Source organism: Numenius arquata, chromosome 2 (assembly GCF_964106895.1).
Source record: "Numenius arquata chromosome 2, bNumArq3.hap1.1, whole genome shotgun sequence".
NCBI classification, from domain to species: domain Eukaryota; kingdom Metazoa; phylum Chordata; class Aves; order Charadriiformes; family Scolopacidae; genus Numenius; species Numenius arquata.
The window spans coordinates 42,170,749-42,190,258 of NC_133577.1; the positions used below are offsets into that span (position 1 = coordinate 42,170,749).

General features: G+C 40.6%; 1 protein-coding gene across 1 annotated transcript in view; it reads right to left on the bottom strand.

Annotated features, from left to right (window-relative positions):
- Positions 1-8,069: 8,069 nt before the first annotated feature.
- Positions 8,070-19,510, bottom strand: part of LPGAT1 (lysophosphatidylglycerol acyltransferase 1) — a 67,862-nt gene continuing 56,421 nt past the window's right edge. Inside the window, exons 7-8 of the mRNA XM_074168511.1 lie at positions 17,464-17,570; positions 8,070-12,841 (exon numbers count right to left, since the gene is read on the bottom strand). Of these exons, the coding sequence (XP_074024612.1) occupies positions 12,690-12,841; positions 17,464-17,570 (259 nt within the window). The 3' untranslated portion in view covers positions 8,070-12,689. The remainder of the gene's footprint in view (positions 12,842-17,463; positions 17,571-19,510) is intronic.

Sequence of the window (19,510 nt, forward strand, 5' to 3'; positions counted from 1 at the left end):
ATGTAATAATCCTCTTATTTCTCCGTCTCCTTGGGGAGGGGGATGAAGGACTCTAACATCAGCACAGGAAACTTCCACTGATGATGCAAGTTGGAAGAAAGATAGTCGGTGTCCTGAAGGAGCCTCTGCAGACCCACAGCAGGGGGGGTAACCCTGTTGTTCTGCACTATTCAGATAGCACAGTGCTGAGCAATCCAGGTGCAGCTGCTGGCTACGAGCTGATCTTTTAGAAATGTTCTCCAATATCTTCAAAGGAAAATGAGATAGAAATAGCAGGTTTTTTTCTGGCTGCGGCAGATTATTTGTAGAAGGATTTTACATTTGGGAAGTGTGTAGCAGAGACAAGTATCATCTTAAAGGAAGCATGGACTTTACCAAAAGTCAAGACTCTCCCACAGAGCGGCCTGTACAATTATGTTTGTGACACCTCTTCGTTTGGAGTACAAACACTAGCCAGCAAGCAGCCCTTGTGCACAGCTTAAACCATCATTTTATCCTTCCTGCTAAAGTTTAGTTTCTCCATGTGCTCTTAAACTTCTTGTATTTAACCTAAACCAGGATGCTGGGCATGAAATAACAATCCAAATGTTAAATCGTCCAGTTTTTAGTACCATGGGGATTTGCTTGACTGAGGAAAGAGCAGCACAATTCAAATCAGACCCAGTTTAACTTTTGCTGACATTAATGCCACATTCTGATATGGAGAACTCCTGGTCTATGTCTTATCTGAAAAGGTAATATCTAAAAAAGACTAAATTATCAACTTTTATTTTAAATTTCTGTAGGATACCAAGATTCACCCTACTTTCCCAGCTAAGATTAATCACCAGAAAATATTTTGTCCACACCAATGCCTGTATTGCAAATGATTCAACCAGCTCATGCAGCATAAAGAGGGTGCACTTCATTATATTTTCAACCCCCTGGAAAAATGTTCTGGAACACAGGGACCTACCAGAGCGCTCCAGTTTTTAGAATCATGTATTCAAGAAAGGGGCACAAGAAGCTGGGAGGGGACACAGCCAGGACAGCTGACCCCAACTGACCAAAGGGATATTAAATGCTATATGACATCATGCTCAGCATGTAAGTGATTCGGCTGGGGGAAGAAGAAGGAAGGGGGGGATGGACATTTGGAGTGATGGCGTTTGTCTTCCCAAGTCATCATTATGCTTGATGGAGCCCTGCTTTCCTGGAGGCGGCTGAGCACCTGCCTGCCCATGGGAAGCAGGAAATGAGTTCCTTGTTTTGCTTTGCTTGTGTGTGCAGCTTTTGCTTTACCTACTAAACTGTCTTTATCTCAATCCATGAGTTTTTTCTTATTTTTCCAGTTCTTCTCTCCATCCCACTGGGGAGGAGGGAGAAGTGAGTGAGCAGCTGCGTGGTCCTACTTGCTGGCTGGAGTTAAGCCATGACAGTTTCCCACTGATTGGATTTTGTCTGCCTCCAGCTTTTCAGAAATGCAAATGTATTCTTGGAAAAAAGGAGACACCATCTTCAATGCTTGATTTAATTACTAGCATTCAGTGCACAAAGCAGGAAAGAGAGTAAACAAATCTCAGTGTAGAGCCTTTCCATACATAGAACATACATCTTGCATAAATGTGTAAGTCAACTCCTGCTTCTTATGGAAACACATATCCAAGGCTCCTGCATGCACCTTATTGCTTGCTCATTAAATTAGTCTTAAGCAACAGTCAAGTCATCACAGTAACAGGTCTGGAATAACTGACATCCAACTTCAGCTTTGAGACATATATTCACAGCAGTGATGCAAGAACAGAGGCTCCCATTTCAAAGAAATGTGGGGTGGGTTGTTTGTTTTTTTTCCCCTTTTTTTTAATTGAAATACTGTGGTCTTTCTAGGAAGAAAGTCTATGTGCTATCTCGTGTCCCGATTCTGAAAGATATAGATGTTAATAAAGCACTCTGGATTAACAACATTTAGTCCTTTCACAAAAGCACAATGCTTTAAATTAGTTAATAATTATTTTAAAATTATTTTTATAAGAATCATCATTAAAAAAAAATCAATTCAACCCCAAGCATGACAGGACACATCACAAAGGGCCAGGAATGGATTCTCAGTTGTAACACAACCCATTCAGTTTTCAGGTTCAGGCACAGGAGCCCTGTTGTTTCCTTTGGTTCTGGTTTGCTGTCGTACCAGGAGAGCCTGTAGCCCATGGAACTGCTCCATGGTGCTGCCTTGGGGCATTCCCTGATCCAGTGCCATATGCAATAACGACAACATCATTGCCCATCTTGCAGCCCGGGCATCTCTTATTCCTCACAACCATCCACTGTCTTTAAAGAATCCCTGAGAAAGTTAAAACAATGAGCCAGATTATGGCATAGAAGAAGACTCATCAGTTGAAAAGCTGCATTTTTCTACAGCTCCTTTTTTGTTGTTGTGTTGGCTTTTTTCCCTTTTAACAGTTTTAGCTTTTTTAACCTGCAATAGCAGATGATGCAGCAATTAGAAGAAATAAGTATAATTAACTGTTAGCAAAATGTATTTTCTTTCCCTCCTGACTTGCAAACATCAAAGTATTAAAACCAAATCCTGTCATACTACATTTCCTAGGTGGGTGCCACACTTGGGCGTTACCTTGTCACCGTAACACATGTTTCCATATCAAGCGAGGGTGATTGCCATACCCCGGAGCCTTCCATGCAGCGCTGCGAAGAGGGAACTTTCTGTTCCTGCAGTTTTGGTCACTCAGCCATGGCTCTGGCCTTCCTTACTGTGCAGCTTACTCCTGACTCATCTTCTGAGCTTACAAAATACGAGATAAAAATAGATTATTATTCTATCTAAATTCCCATAATCCTTATGCTCATTAAAAATAAAGTCGTGTAACTGTTCTTAGTCAGGATTGCACTAATTAGTGCAATTGACACTTCTGACCTTGTGATATCTACCCTTAATACACTCAGGTTTGCCGTGCTGCCTGCTTACCATACACAGCATATAGAATACCTCCTTACACAACAAAGTGCTGGAGAGAATACAGGCAAACCAGAAAATAAAGGTCAAGAGCTTTCTGCATAGTAATATGTAGTTTTTTCCACATCCTCATCCTTAGACTTAAATCAATATTTTGGATTTATTTTCATATAGTAAATTGAAGGGCCACAAATGAAAATCAGAGGCAAACTTTTCCTAGATCCTTTAGGAAGACAGAGCTGTTCCCCCAAGAGCTCTCAAGCGGTGGCTCTGGTTCAGGGAGCAGCATGTTGGTTGCTACAAACAACTCCTTGGGTCTCCAAGATTTCAGGGAGATACCAACAGAAGCTTATTAAACTTTACTTCATTTGAGTGGGTTTTTGTTTTGTTTTTTTAAAGACAGGCAGACTAGGATGAAGGAAGTAAATTCCCTGTTTGCTCACTTTACCTTATGGAACAGCTTTATCTTTTTATTCGTCTTCTGTGCAATAAAATTAAATGTGTATATTTTTGTGCAGGAAATTAAAAACAATTGGCAGTAGATTTTTTGCTGTAGCTGCTAACGTATTTACTGTGTGATTTATATATGTTTCACTGGAATCAGGAAATCACTAGTGGTAAATCCATTAATAAATCTAATCCTCTCACCATCAAGCTGTATTTAAATAAGTATTTAAATAAGTTATACTGATAGGACAATCAATTCTCTGAATGTTATAATAAAAAGCAGAAGAGCTTAACTATGCAGGTGATGGATCTACCAGAAAGACAACAGACATTTAAATAGTTCAGAGAAGTCCTCAGTTATGGTAGACTAGCAGAGGTATATAAAACCAGGAACGGTAGAGAAAAAAACTACATCAGAGATTATTTTTTTTTGTTTAAATCTCTCACAACACAAGAGGGAAGGAACAACATATTCAAAGATAGAACATTTATAACTAATTAAGCTTTTTCTGAGACAAAGGGGAGTTTTGATAGAGCTTAAAAGGGGCCTGCAGGACTCACGAACCTCCCCAAACTCAAAACTGTATCAGGACAACAAAGCAAACTGACACTGAGGCGGCAAACAAAATGGAAAACAAAATAGGGATATAAATTTCAGTGGGCCAGGACAGAAGCCAGCCTCTAATAGAAGGGTTAGAAAGAAAATTCCTATATATAGCAAGGTTATTCAATGCTTGTCCACTCCAGGGATCCTTACAATTTTCCCCGAGGCAGTTGTCCTGGCTATTCTGGGTGTGAGGATAATGGCTCAGACCTATCTGGGGCTGGATTCTCTGTGCAGCTCCCCTCATCCATGTTTACATAATTAAGGGAGGCATTTTAATAGTTACTCCAAATATGAAAATTACCAAGTAGTCTGAAAAATCAGTATTGTATTTGGTGCTATTTCTTGCAGAATCAGGGTCTTCATAAGCCTGGAGCAGAAAACAGAAACCTTGTGTTGAAAAGTTAAAAGCCTAAAAAAAGAACTGGCCATCTAGCTGCTAATACAATTATAAGCTTCACAGAATTTCAGGCCAAAAACCATCACGACAATTATCCAGTCTAGTTACCTGCATAATGCAGGTCACAACCTCCCGCTGTAATTAGGCTAAACACTACCTTCTTCTATTTCAGCTCTGTAATAAAATATTTAAGACAACAGCTTTGATTTCAAGACTCAAGGGATGGAGAACCAAACACATACCCAAGCGGGGGCTTTCCCCTGCTCCTCATTCTGAGCTCGGCCATGTTCTGCGCTGAACTGCTGCACCTTAAACCTTTTCCTCCATACTGGAGTCCACAACTGGTGGTACCTGCCAAGTACTCGTACATGATAGAACTGTATTTTACTTACCCTTGGATAAACTAAGCAGACTAGACTTTATTCTTCCACAAAAGTTTTTCCAGATTACCCTTGTACCTTTAACTGGCTCTGTCTGGGGTTCTTAGGGGCTGGGTTGGTACAGCTTCATTTCGGGTGGATTTGTGTAAGGTTTATGCAATGACTGGTGCTAAAAATCAGTCTTGATCTAGATCCTTCCCTCAGCACAACCAAGAGACTTGTGTAAGGGGCACAGGGCAGTAGGTGTTGGGAGGCAATCTCTGCAGACTGTCCTCCCGTACACGTTCTTCTGGGTGCTTAGCAAGTTTCTGGCTGCAAAACATACTGCTCTTCTGAACCTTAGAGTGCAGACATAAAACACACACCACACCTCATTGGTCTTACCCTGGGGCAACAAACCCCACCAGCTACAACTTGAAGCGACAAAGGAATCAATACTTAATATCAGAATAAACAGAAGTGGGAGAAAATTTATTTGCCAGAATTAATCCAGCACTGGTTAATCGACATTGTTTCAGCAAATATTACTCCAGGCCTGTGGGCAATTAACAGAACTTAGTTTTAAGACTCTACTGGTCTATTAGAAGAGTATTTATACTCATTTTTGTCATCAGTTTTGACTAAGAAACTTCCCGGAAAAACAAACCCACCCTCATTATAGCATATGAGATTCAGCTCCGAAGGCTCTTAAAATTGTGCTGGTCAAGCATACGCCCTGTAAGGGGCTGTGGTGTCACAGAGCAGAACACTGCGCATAAAATGTTCCGCTGCTTTTACCAGCTGCGAGGAAGGGTTTAGTCAAAGCAGTGGGAAGAGCCCTCCCAAGCTATCAATGCTGTTCTACAGATTTTAAGTTTGCCATTTTCATTGCAGGAAAATGACTGTCTCATCCAGTGGAGGGAGTTTTCTTTCTTTCTTTCTCAGAAGGACGTGTAACCACCTCACGCACTCCAAGAGAGGGGTGCAGAGGGGCAGTTCCTACCAGGTCTGGGCTTCTCCTCTTCAAATCCTTGCTGATGAGGAAAAGCCAGTGTATCCGCCTAAGAGAAGCACAGAGAGGAGGGAACACAACAGCAGCAGCAGCATCTTCAGTGATTTCAGAAATGTGGAGAGAGAATAAAACCCAGAAGCTCCACTGTGGGGTAAAGCACTGGCAGGCTGGGGATTTCACAGTGCTGCTGTACCCCCCACCTCCTCCTCAGGAAAAGAGATGAGTGCAAGGAAAAGGAGAGAAGTTTGCTGACTGGGCTTGCTGGCGGCAGGTGAGGGAGGGACAGAAGGTAATCAGCAGCAGCGTTTAACATCACTGCATCTGAATCTGAAATTGGAGCTTCTAACCTTTTGCGTGATGGAGTCTGCTGCTTCTGAAGGGAGAGCCAGTGAATGACAGGGAACGATTCTTCCCTAAAAAACAACCAAGACTGTGGGGCAAGGGAAAAAAAGAAGGTCCAGGGTGCAGCAAGCAGATGAGTTAGAGCTCAGAGCTGGGAGCGTGTAGTCCCACCAAAGACAAGCCAGCTGAAAGGAGCAGTGAGCAGCCAACCCTCTCAAGTGAAGGAAACCTTATGGAGGGACCGGGCAGCGTTTATTTCAGCTCTCAGCCAGCCATGCCTGGCCTAGAAACAAGGACACTGCGGGGAGGGAAAGACCGGCTTAGAAACTCTTCCATCCTGCCTAGCCATTTTGAGACCATATTCAATAGATGGTCTCACTAACGCTGCAGTCAGAAATCCTGCTGCCCTCTGCCCCTATTCGGCGTATCTGCCAAAGGGTCAAATCCGCCCTTTTACTTATTCCTATGTATTTACGTACAATGGAAACTCATGTGCAGCCATCAGTTGACACAGTCTCTCAACTCTTTTCTACGTCACTGTCTTCTGGGATAATTTCTCTTCCTCATAGACTCTTCATCTATTCCTTATGCCTAGATGCCCTTCCTTTTGCCTGTTATGATGCTTACTGTCAAACACACGCTTTACTAAGTGATTTGCAGGCCGCAAGCCCTGACACTACATTTCACAGAGAGCTTTTTTTTAAAAAAAAAAAAAAAAAAAAATCAACGAGAGATATTTCTTTGTAAACAGGAGTGTGCACACGACATTCACTTACCTTTTCTTATTTGCTGGCTCAGCTGAAATGAATGATTTTTAAAAATGCAGAGCATCCTTTCAGAAAACCTGCGACAGTTACAAGAAGAGTAAAAATACAAGATAGAGTCCTGAGAGATAAAAATTTATTTATATCTGATCAGCATGTCATGATATGGTCACAACTCATACAGCTGACATTCTCAGAGCCAAAAGAGGGATTTTTGAATTTTTTTTTTCTTTTTAAAAATACATTTTTATTTCCAGAAGGAAGGATTTTTTAAAACAAGCATTTCACACTAGGCAGGAATTAAAAACATTGGCTTTTTCAATATGACAACACTGCTGGTAAGCACTGGATCCCCCACCAGTGCCTTGTATTCAGATTTCAAATTTTCCCTCCCTGATTCCGCCCCCCCCACCTCTCACAGAAAAACACCACACGGGAAAACAAGGCAAAACCCAGAAGGGAAACAAAGAGGTAGATGTAACTAAACCACGGCGCTGTTTTGGAAACTGTGCAAGATGCCTTACAGTGCTCTAAGGAGTTCCTTCTTCCTGTGCTGCAGGTCACAGTACGAGGCCCCAGCAGTAAACCCCAAAGGTAGCCAGGAGCCGAGTGGGAGACGCCAGGGCCAGAGAACAAACAGCCGATGTTCCACTTGGTATTGCATTGCCCAGGCCGGAGCGGTTTAAAAAACAGACCATTCTGTTAAAAAAATACACATATCTACAAAATGATTAGAGCCTTTCCCACAAGAAGGTTGGATTCACATCTTTCCAGGATGGTGGCAGCCCAGGGTCAATGGGGGCCCAAGTTCTGCTCATGGTGTGCCCTCAACTGCCAGAAGCTTCCAGGGGAATCACTGCTGTGCAGTGACCTGCAGAGAAACTCCGCAGCCCGAGCGAGCGGGGGCTGCAGAAGCTGCCATCCCCCTCCTCCCCACTGCCCCACTCCTCCCCTTACCGCTTCTGGCACAGAAACGGTTGTCTCCGCGTCCTTCCTGATGAGAGCTCTCATAAGCAACGTTATCTATCACAAATTCACACTGCAGCTGTACAGTGAACCCAACTGCCATTTTACTATTTGGTGTGCTCATGAGCACAATAGAGATTGTGTGTATCTATTAGATATAAGCACAATAAATACAACCATCAAAGAAAATAATCTCATCTATTAAGGATTAGAAGCACATGAAATAAACTTGAAAAAAATCAACTTTATTTTTACCACACAAAAAAAAAAATAATGGGAAAAGACACCTAATAATCTCTGTAGACAAATGCTGCTTCTGCTATCCGCCTACATTTCTGAAAGACATCTCGGCTGCTGGAAAGATTTGAAAAAAAAAAAAAATCCAATGAAATAAATTCAGTGAAATAACTCCAAACACGACCAGCCCTTTGCAAAATCACTACAGGCTTCTGCACCCATTTTATCATACAAAACAAAAATGCAGATAACACAGGAGAGAAGGAGAAAATTGGAGGTGAAAATAACTGGTATCAAGAAAAGTAATTTTTATCATACAAAATGAACACCATTGTAGAGTAATTTTAAGGAACTCGCTCACTTTAATAGGACAGTTGTTCACTGTATAATTGTTTCATTATCCAATGATAAAATAAAAGGTTTAACTTTAAAATGCATAGAATCCTTTTAAAGACTTCATTTGTATCACAGCCAGGTAGTCTACGGTTTTTATAGAAAAAATAAAGCTGCTCAGAAGTGTTCATAATGTATGCAGACATTTAAACCAGAGTATGCTTTCAATTATGCTCTTCCAATTGTTCCTTTTTTTTTTAAAAAAAAAAAAGTGTAAAAACTATCAAATATGCAATTTTGCAAAATAACCTTTTATTTCATATGGCTCCATTATTTCCAAACAATACAGTACCCCAGATGTGTAATTATTTTGTGTGATTGCATCAGATCACCACAAAATCTCCGGCTATCAAGAGAATGCACCCAACCCCGGTCTCAGGTTTTGGAAATCCCAGATTTAAGTACCTTTGGTCCCAGAATTTTATGTCAAGGCAAAGTAGAGCAGTTGAATCCTGTCACACACAGTGATCGGTATCTGTATTATCTTGTACGAACAAGGTGAAAAAAGTTAACAGCACTTTATGGCAGTGTCAGACAAAAAAAAGTTACATCGTTTGCAAAACAAGTGAATAATGAACAGTACCACAGTGATCATCGCATTTTTACTGCAGTAAGACAACGCAGCTTATTTTTGATGCTGGGGGTGGAGGAGGGAGAAGGAAGCTTCTGCTTTTCCAGTGAGCACGGTAACTTGAAATCTTGCTTTTCAAAATCTGATGAGAGCAACTTAAAAAAAAAACAATAAATCCCTCCTGCAAGAGACATCGTTGTTGAAAAGCTTGATAGAACCCTACATAAAATACAAGAGAACCTGTAAGGAAGGCGCACTCCCCAAAGGGCACGGGAGAAAACACTGTTCCTTGTGAATGGGCAGACGCTCTTCGTGTGAATGCATTCAAAGAGCAGTAAATGCTAAACCATTAGGGACTTGCATCATTCCAATTGCAACAACTTGTTTGTGAACAATTAAACATAGAAACGTACAGGCGTTTGGTGTGCAACCCTGGCAGAGAACCAGCTTTATTCGCAATACACTTAAATTGCCATGTTCTCCCTTCTGCGTCCAACAGCTTTCAGTTCACGTTTTTACCGTAAGTTTTTCATTCTGTATCACTTCATACATTCTTTCATCATATTTCTCCTAATAGCAATTCAAAGTTATATTAATTAACCATTTTGTGACCAACTGTAGGGTTCATTAACGTCATTTGCCATCAATCAAACCCATTTTGAACTCTTCAGAAGAGGAAGCCCCTGGATGGCGCAGCAAAACGCCCGCTACACCTGTATCGCCGACTAACTGCCGGAAGGTAGAACCGAACTGCAACCCACAGGAATTCAGGTTTTACAAACTCGCCTGCTGAGCTCCAAACAGTCTTGACCAGCACGGTATTTTTAGCACAGAATTTCCTACATATTGCATATATTTTATGTTTGTTTTTTATTTTTCCCCTTCATAGAAAAACTTCTTTTATCCAATTTATTCTCTTTCATGAAGCAGCATCCAGATTCACGGTGGGAGGGTGCTCCGGAGTTTGTTAACAACGGTTTCATTCCACTGTCATCTAAAGCAGCTCAGCTGTACGGAGACGCAGCGTCAGGCTCGCTTCACATTTTCCAGTGCAGGCAGGAAAGAAGCCCAAGTCCTAATACTGTTTACTCACCCTACCAAAACGACAATCAGTGCTGGAAAACAGATCTCTCGCAATAGTAAGAACTACGGAGGAACAAACTGAATATGAAAAGGACCAGATAAATCAAATGATTATCTGCAATATTATTGCGCATTACTAATGTCTTTAGGCAGCGTGTGAACACTCACTATTGGCTGCAATCCACTGGAAAAAAAAAAAAGAAAAAAAAGAAAAAAAAGACTGCATTTGGAAAAACAATATGCTCTGACAGGGAGTTCACAGGGTTTATAAAGAACAACCTCCTGATGTGAGTTACTGCTGTGCAATCTGCTTATATAAACTTCCCTTTTTATATCACTCTGGCCTGTCCTAGCTCAAAACAAAACCAGCTGTACTTCAGGCATCTCTGTGGTTCTGATCAAACCACCTGGTGGAGGACAGAAATGAGTAGCTTCTCACCTGCATTTTGCAATTCTGAGAGTCCATGTAGGCCCATGTGCTGCAGACACAACCCCTGACACAGTAACGGCGCTGGGCTGCCCCAACACCCTCCTTTCAAACAGCACATTAAATACATTCATTCCATCAGCTGTACTTCAGCAAGAGCAACAGGAAAGGAAAAAAAAAAAATACTCCCACGACTGTCTTCCTTTCAGGGCATACCTCTTTTTAGAGGGATTTTACCTTACACCAGAATTTGGGTGTGTAAAGGGATGGGACTTCGAAACAGCCTCTTACCTAAAACCTGAAGCTGTGGGAAAACGCCCTCCGCTGCCTCCCGCCTGCAGGGCTTCTTTTACGGAAGTTCAGGGGAACTTGCTATGATGGGTCACGTCGCAACCATCCCACTGAGCTGCCTTAGGATGAAACCACTGCTTTTGGGGGGATAGAGTGGCATATTTGACTAGGGATTTTTCCGTTAAGTCGGGATTTTTCCATTAAGTCGGGCCTCATATTTTGGTATGCAAAGGGAACGCTGGCTGGCTTTTGCGTCCTGCACACCACCCGCTGGGATTCATGGAGCAAAGAGGGAGAGAGAAGGGGATCAATATTGCTAACTCGGAGCCAAAACTACCAAGGGCTTACTTTGTTCTCAGTAAAATTACTCTGTAGAAGGCAGTACGCCAACAGCTGAAGTTCTGGCTACCCTGCCTGTATTTAGAGAGATTAGTTTTATTTTAGGAACAGCTCTCAAATCTGTGTATAATCACGTAAACACAATGCCAACCAGACCTGCCAGAAGTAAGACCGCACATCACAGACATCCTTTCAAATGTATCCTACGTTACACCTCTGAAAGTGTCCGCTGTTCCAGTTTGCCCTTCAATTCAACTCTTCCACTAAGATTTTAGCACAGTGGTAAGCTAATTAATACTGCCCTCCATGTGGTTATTCAGAGTATTTTTTTTTTTCAGTAGCATCTTCCTAGAGATTTATGATAGCAATTACACCTATGTTTTTAAGAAACTAGTTTTTCTTCTATTACTCCTTAGCAAAACATTAAGATGGTTGGCATTGAATTATTTAAACTCTCCCACAAGTATATTTAGCGCTGTTGCAACTAGCGGGGAGAAAAAGGCCTCTATGAACCACTCAAAGGTCACCTTGGTTGAACTGCAGTATACAAAATACAAAGGTGGCTAAAAATCACCAGCAGCACCAGCAGACCTTCAGAAACAGCTAGAATTGCTCTGGCTCCCCATGTATGACAAATAAACCTTTCCTCTATTCCCTAAGTTTTATGTCTTTCCTTCACTCTATTTTCACCTTTAAGAGTGCATTTTGAAACCTGATAATGACCGTTGAGATGCATTCTGAACAAAAAGGGACAATTAACCAAGTGACTTTATATTTTCCAAGCTTCCTCATAATACAAGATACTGGCAGCACACGGAATTCAGAGAGCTGACGGTAAGACCACAGCAATGATGGGCTGATCCATCCAACGCGGATGGCTTTTAATCACACTATGATGCTGCAATGCTTTTTTGAGGATGGATTCCTCACAAAACACACCTGACGCTGGATCTTATTTAGGTCTTGGTTTTGGATCAATGCGTCTAGTACAACAACTGCTGACTCGCGTAGCCACAAAGATACTGCCACCAGCTCTGTCGAGTATCTTTGACTCCAGCACAATGAGTTGCAAGAAAGTACGGATTGTGCAAATGAGGAATCTCTACCACACTGACGCTGCACACACTACTGAAGGGACAAGTTGCTGAATTTTCTGAGCTCTAACTACAATGCCAAGAAATACTTGCGGTGACAGAGCTTTCTTGCCACAGACATTCTTCTATGGTGGTTGTACGATTGCACTTTTTGTCCAAATGCTGAATTTGCTTACGTGTGGGTGAGAGTATACATTTTTTAAAAATACAGACAATTCTTAAAATAATACATCATCAGGTCACTATGTTACTCATCTTCACTTTTAGTGGAGTTTAAAATTTCCCCAAAGAGAGGTAAGAGTCCGTCCAGTATTTTCCTTTACTCTTGAATATTCACATTTGCACATACAACAAGATACTCATTTCCAAGAGCCTGGATTCCCATTGTGTCCTCAGGTCCCATTCCACTTTTAAAATAGGCAATGATAAAAATACTGAAAGATGCAGTACCACATACCGCCTGACAAAAATGCAAGTGATTGTATGCCGACTAGCCACAGGTTACTGAGGGTCATCTCCCGAGAAATAGCTTTTGTTTGACCCTGCAGTGGAGGAAAAGCTCCTAAAAGAGAAAAGAAAACATGTTTAATGCTTCTGGAGCAGGAACGATAGCCTTAACGCATGATCCTCTAGTGTCGCTGTTTGTCCCAGCAACGGTGCCCACAAACGATTAATTGGTTACTTTTGTATTATATTTAAACTTTCAAAAGATTACCCCCCCCCCGGCATTATCAGCTATCTTCAAGAAAACTAAAAAAAAACCAAAACAAAACAACCCTTGTCTTTAATAATTAAGAACAATTTTCATTTCATTTGGATATAAACTTTAAGCATAAACTTCAAAGCATTCCTTAAAATCAGCTATCCTCATTTTATTCAACCTTTGCAGGGAGATTTGACTGTCAGCTAAGTTTTCTGTGTTACTTCTGAAGCTTTATTAACATCTGTATGATCAAATTGATTGGATTCCATATTACACTGTACAGCTGCTTGATAACGATTTTGTGTACTGTGAAGAAGCAACACACACACATTCTCAAGGTTCCTCTTGCAAATATAAATATACACACACACTTTTTTTTATTTCAAAAAACAGTTTCCACATGTTGTTTGACCACTGACTGGCCAGTCAGTGGTACCGACTAAGGAAGCACTGCAATCTGCCATGCAGCTTTCCAGAAAGATTTTACTGAAACGCCTGTTTAGATGAGAAAGACTGGCAGGAGATACAGCTGACAACTAACAAATTCATTTCCCCCTATTTTGTTTTTTTCTGACTTAGAACACTAAATTAAATGTGTCTGAATACATCCCAGCTTTATGATCATAAGCAAATTCTTTGCATATATTTATGCATATTTTGAATATTAATTAATTTGCATTACATTTTACTGAGATACACAAAGCCTAGATGATATGAACCACTTTTGTTGTTGTTAATCCTGAACGGTGGATATAAAATCTCCACATGTGCCAGAGAAGATGATGTACTTGCTGCAGCACGATGGAGTCACAACTACTCACTGAAGAACAAGAGATGAATGATTCAAAGACTAAAGATATAGCAGTGTCAATTTTTAATCTTAGAAACCACACAATTTGGGCAATTAGGTACCATGAGCAACTTATCTCTATGCTTCATATTTGCAATCACTGGAGGAATTGCAATCAAGCATTTAAGACAAAGCCTTTCTTCCTGTATGAATGCTCTTAAATTTAAAAAAAACCCCTACGAAAACCCTTGATGAGTCTCATCCTTCTTTCACTGATACGGATTTTCCCACACCATTTATTCCCCAGTAATTCTCACTGCTGAGCTTCTATTTGTCCACGCTACGCTGCATTTGCTTTTCCATGGCCCATTTGTTTTTCTGTACCAACACTGACCTTTGGTTTCAATAACTTTCCCTTCTCCTTGGTACCGATAGTAATGGTCTCTTCCCTCTCTCCCAAGCCAACTTGTATCTCACAGAGAAACGCATCCTTCACTTTCCCAGCTGAGACAAGCCGAGCACTTTTAGTTGTCCTTCACAGAAATGGCTCCTCCTTCCCCATGATCACCTTAGCACCTATTACCTGTCCCTCTTCCCGGTTCAATTCATACTTCTTGAACAGGGATGATGGACCCATACACAGAATTTCGGGATGAGATTTCAGATTTGGTACAATAAGGAGTATTTGCACAGCACTGGTGAAAACCCCTTCCCTGTTACTCTGTAGGATGACATTTCCCTACTTTTTTAGTTACATCTCACCAGCTGGCTTATGATCAGAGTGAATGAGGAACACGATGACTTCAATGTACAGTACTCATTTCTAACTGATAAGCTCCTAGTTTATAGGGTTTTTTAAAAATTACTCTCCAAGGGGTTTTGTCCTGCCAATCGTAATCTCATTTCTGTTACTGCAGTGTACAAAATCATCCTGCTGAAGACTTCAGAGAAATCATGAACTTGCCAACACAAGCTTTCCACTAGCTGCTAAAATAGGAGTCTTTGTGTTGCTTAGACTTAACTGTAAACATTTTTAATTTTATAAACGAAATGTGTAAAATGCACCTTTAAGAAAGAATGGGACAGTTTCATATTCAAATTTTAGGCAGATACTTTTTTTGTTTAATTTTTAAGAAGCCTAATATTACAGGGTTTCTCCATTAAAGTTCTGAACGCTTAGGAAGACAGCAAAAAGGAAAGACGTGTTTTAGGCTTTGTTTCTTCCTCTTCCCAAATAAAAATATGTCAAAACCCCATATTCCTACCAATGACGTTGTGTCCTGGTTTGAGGTAAAACAGAACCAACCTTCTGTGCAGTAACTTTACTTCTTAGCTAGGCTGCTTCTAACTCTCTGAAATTAACACCACACTGTGCATGCTTCACGCCAAGGAACAGTGCGCAGAGAGGCTCTTGCTTATGCTTATTGCTGTAACAACCAAGGTCACCTAATTTTGTTATTTGCTCCGCTGGAGGGTCAGCAATGGAAAAGTGCAGAGGGTTCCCACCCGCAGGGAGGAGCGGACAGGACAGGTGACCCAAAACTGACCAACAGGGTATTCCATCCCATCTGCCCCACGCTCAGTATAAAAGCTGAGGGATCAAAGGGTCAGCCTCTTTCTTCAATGGCCAAAGTCCGACGAGGACCCTGTCTGTTCATCTGCCTTTGACCGTGACCCATGTGTTCCTCACTCCAGAGCTGGAATCCAGTTCCCATCCATCACTGAGTCCAGTCTGGGACTTCCCCAGTGACATCATCCTGGGAGCTTGACACAGTTTTGTATACGTTGTATCTATTTCATAATTTCCTTTTTATTTTATTATTAATATTTCATTAAAGTAGTTTAGTTCCTTCTAAACTCCTAAGTCTCTTTATCTCTCCTCCTCTTCTCCTGGGAGCGAGAGGTGGGGGGAGAGCATCTGTCACCATCATTGGCCAATTCAGCCTAAGCCGTGACACGTTGTCAATACCAACTTTCAAGTTTCACTTCGCATTAAATGTTACTCCAGGTTTATGAATTAAACTTTATGAACTGAGACAAGTTCCTAAGCAGTGCGTATGTAAAAAAAAAAAAAAAATAAAAAATTAAAAAATCAAAATGCTGAAACAGCCCTAAGTCTAAAAACCACACCAACTTGAGACAATGTAACACAAAGCCAGCTCCGGAGCAGCCTTAGGGATTCCCCTCACATTAGGCCTCAGGACTTTTCCAGGGGGTTTCTGAGAACTATAGAAGCACTTTTGCCATAAGCCAACAAAAGCAATGCAAGCAAGTTCTCAACTGGCATAAATGGTAGCAACTTTAAATTATGCTAATTTATGCCTAATAAGATAGGATGTCATAGCATTTACATTTAAAACATGTCTTATTAATTCATACTGATTACATTGGCAAATTATAACCAATTATCCTATTTTGGAAGTGCATTTCAATGAATAAATCTGATTATATTCATTATACTCTCTGAAATTCTGGTCTAGTTAGATTTTTTGGGATTATGATTTATTTTAATGTTGTTTGTGAAATGATGTCTCATAACAAGTCTTCCTTACCTCCTATCAACTACACTTGTAGTTTTACGCAGATTCACATACTTATTTGTCAGTGAAGTCCAATATCTGCATTCAGATGCAATTTATACAGCAGGGTCTGACTCTCGCCATCAATGATGGATGAGTAACAGCAATGTTTCATAAAGCAAAATACAACTCTGGGTTTTTAATTAATCTTTTTAAGCACTAGCACTGATAAATTAAGCACTCAAAACTGAATTAAAGCAGCCTTTGCAATAAGTCAGCTACTAGAAGTAGCGTCTTTGTTTAACATAGTCACTCTGGAATATAAAACTCAGTTCATTCAAGAGACTGAATATTTTTCCCCCTCAACAACTGTGCCACTTGCTAATGAAGAGATTGCTTTTCTTCAGAGACAAGTTGCATTATTTCATCTGGAATCTTCCCACTCAGTCTGTGTTTGATAAACTTCCTTTCCTGTGTGTCTAAATAAAACTATTTTTTCCTCTCTGGATTTTCTTTTTTTTTTTTTCTATGATGATGAATTCCTTTATTAGTATGTTGAACACACACACACACACCTGCTGGAGGACAGATGACATACTGAAGTATCAACTGGATGGAAAAAAAAAAAGGGCCTTGAGGAAACACTTATCCAGCTACAGTTTCCAAGTATTTACCTGATATTTTAAATCACACGTTTGCCAGTATCCCTTCAGTAAGCTTGTTAATACCCTAAGTTTATTTAGATTCCTCTGCTCCATTAACACCGAAAGCACGTTATGATGGAAGTGATCCTCAGTACCTCTCAGCACGGAGGCCAGCACTGACAGCACAGGGCTGCAGAGCAGGACTCTGTGCTCTAAGTAATTCTTACGGATCCTTCCAATCACAGCATCTTTCTGTTCAGCTTAACAGGAAGCAGAAGAGGACTATGGTTCCGCATTAGACCTGCAGAGGTGACTTAGATCAGTTTTCTCTAACGGTACAAGCGCCAGAGGAACGTGCTAAATAGCCAGACTAAGCAGATAAAATAACCTGCCTCATGTAAGAGTCGTATTTAATCCCTTTTAGCATTAATAACTACTCTATTCGTGTGGAGAATGCACACATGTTCTTAAACCATTTTGAGATCCTTGTAAGAAAAGGACCGTTCTCTTTGCTAAACATCATCCTACCTGTTTCATAGAAATGTGTCAAGAGATCCTCCTTTTCAATGAATCGTTGATATAGCCAGTGTGTAAGAGCTTCAGGCTCTGCAGGTACATCTTTAACTGGAAAAATCCTACCAAAGAAACAAACATAAATTCAGCCTAGAAAATGCATTCTCTATGTGAAGAACAAAAATATTCCCTTCTGCCTCAGCCCACCCCGAAACACAGAGGAGATGATTTTGGTATAAATCGAACTGCGTGGTTTGTTGCCTCTCCGATTCACAGATCACACAGGTATTAAGGATACAAAATGGGAATATGCCAGATTACCTGCCAGATGCACGCAGAAGACATAGGCATTATTAGTTTCTATCAAATGCTGCTCTACAGCATTTGATAAAAGCTACTAAGTTGCTGTATTTGGGTTTTTTTAATAGAATACCACCACACTGTATTACCATCCTTAAAAAAATACAAACTAAGAAGCAATTAAGTCCATGCACTGAAACAGAAAGAAATAAAAGACTGAGAAGGTTCATTTATGGTTTTGAAGAAACAGTTCTTCAAAGAGGCAGGAGCCACATAATGACATCACTAAGTACCAACAGCTCTTCTGTATCCCAGAAAACAAGTCCTCTGTGCTTCTCAATGGATGCCTGAAATCTCTAAGGCAGGTTTTACACTGAAAACTGACCATGTGAGTGAGTGTGCTCAAATATCTTGCTGCTCTATTCTCAAAACCCCAATGGAAGAATTATCAATGTTTCGGTATTTCCACATGGAATACTAGGTCTACTTAGAAAATTCAGATACCCAGGACAGAATTCACAGAGATACATACAGAAACCCCAAATAACCCACCGTATCTCACTGGATTTTTTATTGAATAGAATTTCAAGTCTTGCAGTAATTGTGAAATCTCCTCATCGGACCCTAAGTGCCTTTTGATATATATGAGAACGTATACATCTGCTGTGTTTCACTGGGAGGCCAATGCAGACGGGATTTGTGTATCAGGCCAGCCTGAAAAATTCACACTCTGAAATGTAAGACCTTTACTGTAGCTTTCTCTTTTCAGATGAGCTCCCACTTACCCTGTCGTCCATACCATGCTTCTATTTTCATCAGTGGATTTTTCATTTCTTTTTAAACACAGTCTTGAATGATCACCCTGAAAAGGATTTGAGGTACCACTACAATCATGTGGGAAGTGTCGGAACAGATATGGGAATGTCAGACTACAGAAATAAGCCACTTCTGAAGAACGCTTTTTTTTTTTTTGCTGTTGCTGTTTTCAACATCTTTGCTTGCTTTGTTGCCAATGAATTTGTACCTCCTCCTTTCAGTTTGATGCATGGAAAAATAAGCTGTAAGTGGAGGAGAAAAGCAGCAACGCATGGCTCTAATGAGCAAATTAAAAGTAATGGCGCTTTGGTATACAGAGGGAACTTCAATATAAGGAGATAAACAATTTTATTTTCCAACTATGGCATCAACATGAACTCAGATATTTCTGTAGCTTTGTAGTAATTCTACCTACGTCCTTCTCACCCTGCAGAGTTCTCTGTGCTGTAGTAAAGCCAGTCTCAGTAACCAGAAATCAGCAGCTGTTACCTCAGTTTGAGATAGTTTGAAACCAAATACAGTTTGAAGAAAAGTCTTTGGCCAAAGACAAATATTACTAAATATTTGGTGGTCCGGTTAGTTCAAGTCCTCAGCCTGCATATCAAAAACAATGACAAGGACAGGTAATAAAGAACTATTTTATCTTTAAGCCCAGACATTGTACAGCAGGTTAAAATTAAACCACAGAAGTAAATCAGAAACACACCCACAGAGAAAGGACCATTTTTGTTGAACGTGTAACACTAAGACAGGCTTCCTCTCTGTCCCCAAACACAACTGAGTTGCCAAGCACTATTTTTACTCTCTTCTGCCTCTCTGCTGCGAAGAGATAAAGGGATTCGGCAATAGAATATTGTGTTTCACAGTATATTTCCAAAGGACAGATGTTTGCTTACGCAAGTTTGAAGATAGTTCAGAACTAGGAGAGCGGGTGTGTGGGCTCAGG